The sequence below is a fragment of the Blennius ocellaris genome (genome assembly GCF_963422515.1).
Source record: "Blennius ocellaris genome assembly, chromosome: 3".
NCBI classification, from domain to species: domain Eukaryota; kingdom Metazoa; phylum Chordata; class Actinopteri; order Blenniiformes; family Blenniidae; genus Blennius; species Blennius ocellaris.
Genome location: NC_137652.1, coordinates 8,421,088 through 8,428,737, shown reverse-complemented (window position 1 = coordinate 8,428,737; position 7,650 = coordinate 8,421,088). Strand labels below are relative to the sequence as shown.

The 7,650-nt window shown below is 39.4% G+C and overlaps 1 protein-coding gene across 1 annotated transcript; it reads left to right on the top strand.

Annotated features, from left to right (window-relative positions):
* Positions 1 to 2,022: 2,022 nt before the first annotated feature.
* On the top strand, positions 2,023 to 7,447 carry znf330 (zinc finger protein 330). Its single transcript, XM_080520241.1, has 10 exons — positions 2,023 to 2,060; positions 2,433 to 2,584; positions 2,684 to 2,703; positions 2,788 to 2,858; positions 2,976 to 3,052; positions 3,688 to 3,814; positions 3,995 to 4,099; positions 4,275 to 4,321; positions 6,150 to 6,267; positions 6,948 to 7,447. The coding sequence occupies exons 2-10, from the start codon at positions 2,465 to 2,467 to the stop codon at positions 7,220 to 7,222; spliced, it is 960 nt and encodes a 319-aa protein (XP_080376367.1). The 5' UTR covers positions 2,023 to 2,060; positions 2,433 to 2,464; the 3' UTR covers positions 7,223 to 7,447.
* The last annotated feature ends 203 nt before the right edge of the window (positions 7,448 to 7,650 follow it).

The following is a 7,650-nucleotide window of genomic DNA, read 5'->3' as shown; positions in this document are numbered from 1 at the left end:
TGATGATCAGACTTGAAATATTGAATCTATTATACAGCAAGACTGGAACACGGAAATAGTAAAAAAAAAAAAAAAAATGCATCGTCTTTGACAGAAATTGACTTAATTATGTCCCCAAAATGCTCATACAGGCAGAGCAATAATCAGAATATTGTATAGCAGCCAGTGTGCTGTGCATACAGAATTCAAACTCTGACCCTGACTTAGTTTTTAGTGTGTAAAAAATAGTCACACTATTGAGTAGAATGTAAACAAAGTTTGAAGATCAGAAATAAAGCATTATGTTTGAAGTCAACCATCCCTTTACTATGTTTGTTTGAAATCGAGATTGTGATACAAGACAGTTCAAATGACTATGTATAATGTTAAGGTTTGGTAACAATAAGATGGAGTTTGATTGTTCAAAAGCACACTGTGATAGCATAAACCATACATATAATCTTATATAGTGACATAAACAGCACATCTTATTATGAATCTATAAAACAACCAGTAATCATTATTACATATTTATACACATAGCAACTCGCCTGATAAGTTGAAGAAATCAACAGGAAAACGGGATGCGTCAAGAACTTATGCCATCAACACATATATATCGTTTTTAAAATACACATTGATTTGCTTATCTGAATAGCTTATCCCATGTCTGACAGGGAGTACACACACATTGAGAGAGGAAAAATAAAAAACAGTAATATTTACTGATTGTACAGTATTATATACGCGTGACGTTTCTAAGTAGTTTTGTAAAAGGGATGATGTCGCCATCTGCTGTTGCTTTGTGTTCACATCAGCGAAACGATCAATGATCATTTCGATGTGATATTTCCGTCCCAATTTGATGTATACCACAAATTTCACCCCTAAATATAATCTCTACAAAATAAATGTCTACAAAATCAATATAAAAAAAATCAATATTCAGTATACATTTTTAATACAAACATTCACATTCACATTCACACATTCACTTATTAGGGACCTCGCCAACGGCTGAGCCCTAGGCCCGGCCAACGGCAGGTCCCTGTGATTGTTTTAGTTTTTTTTACAGTCGAGCATCTTATTACCATGTATTGTTTTATAAGTTATAAAACAATACATGTTAATAAGATGCTACTTTAAAAAAAATATTACAAAAACGAGAGTATACCCACTTCTCCAGGGACCACTACACCACTGTTTCTAACCAAAAATAAGCCATCTCTCATTTTTAAATAAGAACTATCTTTACAATCATTCTGCTGATGAGAGTATCTTATCGTTTTGCTATCCATCGATTTAGACGTTATCATTACATATAACTAACTTTATGTGTCTCTGCCTATTGGTGCGCGCTCCATTTTGACCCATTGTTTATACCTTTATGTATTATCAGGTATCTCTGGCTATAAAACTGGAAGCAAATGATCTATGCTTCCCACCCCATCAGGTCAGCAGTGTTTGCGTCAACTTCGGCAACCTACAAGTAGACATGTACCACCTTAGCGTGTAAATCTGCTGGAACTGATTTTCTTTCTAAAAGGCAATATTTCATTTCAGCTATCTACGAATGAACTAGTTTATGCTTCCTCATTTGAAATCGCAATTTTTTTTTATTTCGTTATAATGTAAAGTGCCATGAGATGGAATTCTAATAATGAGCGCATTATACATAAAAAATAAATGGCAATAGACTTGATTATGATTGAGGTAGAGCTTCTCTCACACACAACATGAAATGCCACAGAGGGAGACAATATTTCTCACACATTCACACAAATATACAAGGTAATCTTTTATGTTGATGTTTTTTTAACCACACTTTTGGTACAAAACTGTTTATGCAAAAGATTTGTTTTGTTTTGTTTGTTTGTTGTTGTTTTTTTTTTGTTTGTTTTTTTTACAAATTCATGAAGTATAATGCTGTCATGGCCAAGCTTTTAGTTCCAATGTAATTTCTCCTGCTACGGATTATTCTGACCACCTTCTGGCTCGGAATGGTGTGACGGGAGTGAGTGTTTCGACCCGGACACGATTTCAAGACGGACCTCGTAGTCGTCGCCGTGCTCATCATTTCGGTAAAAATATATGATAATTTTTTTCGGTAAAATTAAGATGACAGCTATGTCCTTCATTTGAAACTATCGATAGAGCTTCTATACAGCCTTAACCTTGTATATAAACTGACCAGCGCGTGTTAAAAGTTTAAATATACTGATCATGAGCTATTTGGTGTCGTTTTTATAAGAGCCCGCTTGAGCTGCAGCTAGCCAGCGTGGACTAAAACCTGGAAAACTTTCCTCTCTTTATAATTATATCCTCACTCTGTGGCACACATATTAGTCACTCTTTCAGCTGGTTTCAGATGTGTTAGTCCCTGATTGAATTGAACGTTGTCCTCGATATATCGTCACTGCATGAAGATATATGCTTTCTATTTATGTTTGCAGGAAACCAAACGAGCTCCTGAAGAGACACAGAGATGCCCAAAAAGAAAACCGGTGCCCGGAAAAAGGCTGAGAGCCGGAAGGAGCGAGAGAAACAGACCCGAGCCAACCGGGAACACGTCGACGTGGCCAAGCATCCGTGTAACGTCAACATGGTGCGTCTTTCTACCGGCAGGCCCAGCTAATAGTAATACACCACTACAAATCACTAATAAACATTTAATTACATCGTTTCCTCTCTTGTGTTTCTGTAGGAGTGTGACAAATGTCAGAGGTGAGTCAAACACTGGTCACGAGACACGTTTAGGTACTGGTGTGCTTTGGGCATAACACATTTCCTCTCTGTTGTGTCTGTTAGGAAACAGAAAAACAGAGCTTTCTGCTACTTCTGTAGCTCAGTGCAGAAGCTGCCTGTCTGTGCTCAATGTGGTGAGTAATTGTGCATCACAGCACATTATACAGCCCTTCTTTGTATGGAAAATTAGCAGATTGTTGGATGAAATGTATACTCTCACTCTATTAAATAACAGATGTTTGTGTTGTAAGGTAAAACCAAGTGTATGAAGTCATCGGATTGTGTCATTAAGCATCCAGGAGTCCACAGCACCGGGATGGCCATGGTGGTGAGTTACAGCAGCTCCATAATAAACTGAATAAGACTGATCTGGTACAGAACAGAACCATGTACTGTAAAATGAAGAAGGCAAACACACCACATCTATCTATTGAATGTCTCAATGTGGTTTATTATAGTGTGGAAAATGTTGCTTGCAGCTCGTGCTTACAGTGGTCACATTTGATCTTCTGTCAATGTGTGCAATGTTTGTAAAAATCTATAATTAGTTTGTCTTAAAAGAGACAGTACACACGAATTTAAGGTGCAGCCATTTTCCTGAAGGATTTTGACTGCAAGCTCACAAACATGAGATTGATCATGAAACACAAACAGTGCCTTTGCTTAAATCAGATGTTCTTATCCTGGCTTTTGAGGAGATCGATCACTACCATACAGAAGAAGCAGCCTTCGACAGAACAAATATAGGGTTTAGAAAGAATAGATGGGCTCTTGTTATAATTTTCTTTGGTATGTGTGAAAATAGTTTCAATGGTGTCTGGGTAGCCAAAGCCTCCAGTGACAGCTGCCCAAGGGGGGTCCTAGACCGCTGGTTGGCTTAAATCTTATTGGCTCTATTGGGATGAAAAAAGTTTTACACTTATGATGCCTTTTGTCCTTTGTGATTCTCTACTTCGCCAAAAGGGGGCAGTGTGTGACTTCTGTGAAGCTTGGGTGTGCCACGGCAGAAAATGTCTGAGCACTCACGCCTGTATCTGTCCCCTGACGGATGCAGACTGCATTGAGTGTTATCGCAGTGTCTGGGATCATGGTGAGATTTCCCCACTCCCCTCTTTGACACACGTCTGACACACACACACACACACACACACACACACACACACACACACACACACACACACACACACACACACACACACACACACACACACACACACAACACACACGCTCACAACACCACTGGCTGTTTTTTTTATCCTTTGCTCAATAGGAGGGCGAATTTTCCGTTGCTCCTTCTGTGCAAACTTCCTGTGTGAGGACGATCAGTTTGAGCACCAGGCGAGCTGCCAAGTTCTCCAGGCAGAAACATACAAATGTGAGTCATACGGTTCCACACTGCCATTCAGAGGATTTTTGTGGTTAATGAGGAAAGTGGAGTTTATTTTATCCATTCTAGTGAAAAATATCTCGAGGGTAAGGCTGCATTCAAGTGGATGGAAATGTTTACACTTTAATTTGATTTCATTTTTCTTTTTGTTTCTTTCTTGAAGGTGTTTCATGTAACAGACTGGGGCAACATTCCTGCCTGCGCTGTAAGGTGAGGGAACGTCTTATCTCCACCTCAAAATTCCCAACAATTTTTGTGCGTGTTGGCCTGCTCTTTGGGCTGCACTTGCATTACAAAAAAACCACCGTCTCACATCGTGGACAACCCATGTTTTATAACTGATAAGACAGAGGCCCATTAGATTTCACTTTTGCTTGCGTTGCACTTTCAGTCTGCCCGGCAACCGGAAATATTCTTGGGTCAACAGGAACTGTGTACTAGAACTGACAAACCAGAAAGCTTTCTGCTTCACACCGGCACAAGGGCACTCCCTTCAGAAAAAGAAAAAAAAAATGTGTCAAAGCTATAATTAAGAGATCAAGTGTCATTATTTTATAATAGTTCTTACTTTGACATGTGCTGCACTTTGTTTTTGGGGATAAGTTCTTATTACAAACCTCTATTTATTGCACACAAGTGGTCACTTTTACTGGATCGCTTAAAATAATAAGCAGGACAATTTCCTGACGTATTTATGGCCATAAAATTATTCTGAACATGACATTTAATATGATACATTTGCAACCTGCCATCAAAAGAAATAAACTTCTCTTTGATATATACTTCAGACAAAATAACGGTGTGTTTAAATTTAGTTTGAAGGAAAAAAGTGTAACATGAAAGCAAGGGTGCATACATACAGTCCACTGTGCATTGCAGTAAATAGTTAATGTGCCTTTTCTTAAGTCAACTTAACTGCAAGATAGAAGAAAAAAAACAAGTCATTGCTTCTTTCTGTCTAAATGTATTATGTAGGATTCAAACGATGTGAATGAGACAAATCAAAGTGGCGTCTTGGTGTGTTGGTTTAGTATATATGTACTGTAACTGTGTGTTTTATTTGTACAATAATCAAAGAGTTTAGATCACTATAAATATTAAATGCTATTTAAAAAAGCAGTGCTCCTCCTGAGACCACCCATCAATCTTCTGAAACCACTTTATTGGGTCACTGGGACACAATCTGGACAAATCACCAGTCCATCAAACATTCAAACACAGAGAAGCAGACTCGCTTACAACTACATCAAATTTATAGTTAATCCGGGCATATTTAGGCATAAAGCTGTTGTTTATTAGGATGAAATGTCAAAGTATGACAAATTTAATATTAAAGCCAGGAATAAAACATCACAGATGATTGTACTGCCATGACAACAACAAACATTTGTGATGCTAATAGTCGTACTAATTCAACAACCATCCTCTAGTAAAATTGATCATAGATTAACACTGTGTAACATTCATATATGGTATCGGCGGGATACACAGCTGTCTTCTGGTTGAATACGATTTGTTTCTTGAAATTCTGTAACTGTGAAAATAGTCATTCTGTAAAGTGGCTGTTAGCAGGGATTGTTGTGTAGAATCGCTTTGGCTGCTTTCCTGTGCACGTTTAAGTTTTCTCGTGAAGTAATTCACAGAAGCTCCTTTGAGGAAAAGAAAATCTAAAGACTGAAGGGCACGATTACATAAGCACCTCTGCTGTGTCAATGTGGCGCAATGCAACGACCGTATGACAAGCTGGCATTCGAAACTCTGCAAAGTGAATTTCCGCTCAGCCTTTAAAAGGAGCGAAGCCTTTGTAATGTAGACATGCAGAGGGGAAAAGGAGCGGCTTTAAACTGCACTAAACAAGAAAACACAGCAGAATCTGCAGCAGGAGGGCAGGAGAGCTGAGTCGTGGCAGGAGAACAAAAAGATTGTCGTTGCATTCTAATGTTTTTCAAGAGGAGGTTTGAAATTTGCATCAACACCATGCCCGTGCCACTTTTCCTTGTGACAACTGAAATGTGAACTTTGCATTCCCTCCCCGCAGGCCTGCTACTGCGATGACCACGCCAAGAGTAAAGTCTTCAAACAGGAGAAGGGAAAAGCTCCACCCTGCCCCAAATGTGGTCATGAGACACAAGAGACCAAAGACCTCAGCATGTCCAGTAAGTCTCTCACATAGTTACTGTGATTAGAGAAACATATCCCAGATGAAGAGTCCAATAATGCTGCAGTTTCTAAGGTTCAATCAATTCCATCGCAAGCATCTGCCGTGTTTTCCGGACTATAAGATGCTTTATGACACATTTAACACTCTTCATTTTATTTTTGTTAATAGTTTCCCTGTTTTTCATCAGCCCCTTAAATTTGTTTTTAGGCACTCCACATTCTTTGAATATGTAGTTTTAAATTCTGCTTTGGAGTGTTTCATTTGGGCAAATGTTTGCTTGTGCCAACAGTCAAGTACAGTAGTAATGTTTTTTTGGAGGGTGAAAGTGTAACCGCACTTTGCTGTCATACATACACTTCCATCTACAGGTACCAGGTAGTATGTGCTGGTATATTTTAATATATAAGTTGCTTCTTAATGGAAGTTGCATGGCCAATCAAACAACAAGAAACAAATGTGACCTATAATTCAGAATATATGATATTTTCAAATATCTATTTCAAACTTTACTGTGTTTTTCGAGCTGCAATAGTTTACCGAGATCTCGAAAAGTGATGAAAAACCTTGAGCAGAGGCTGAAGTGTAGTCGAGAGGGGCGGAATCCCCTCGCCCCCTAACAGCTCCCACCCTGAGCTAAATTCTGAAGCTAAAGTCATGCCTGTGTGCTCCCCGCAGCTCGCACGCTGAAGTTCGGCCGGCAGGCTGACACCGACGACGACTATTATGACGACGGGGCATCAGGCTACGACGCTTACTGGAAGAAAGTTGCATCCGGAGGGGGAGATCAACAGGATGACTACGACGAGGAGGACGATGACGACGACGAAGACGAGGAGGAGGACGACGAAGACGAGGAGGAGGAAGATGAAGAAGAGGATGAAGAGGAGGGCGAAGCAGATGTGGCCTCTGATTCCGTTGCTCGTCTCAAACTGGACGGCACTGCACCCTAAACCGAGAGAGAGTCTGCAGAGATGAGCGGTTGGCGGTTGTGTGTTACTATTCAGGAAAACTCCTCGAGAATTTGAATGGTATTTAAATCAATACCAGCGCTGCCAACATTTACTCCGAGGAATAGTTACGTTTTCTACATGTCAAACACAAGGTGTTTTACTTAAAAGAATCAGATAATGTACTGAAATAGCAGTTTAAAATCAGGAATTGATTGATTAAAATAAAAAAAAATAAAAAAATCTTGTAATTGTGACCTGTTTTGGTTTCAGAATATCATGTTTTCTTTACGCTCATCCACTGTCAACAGTGTTTTTTGACTTGGGGTTAAAATTTTCCTTCCCCAGCTGCCCCAGGGGAAGAGCGGCGAGGCAATCCATCATGTGGACGTCACAGAGACACAATAAGCCACGCAAATCCCCCAAATTTA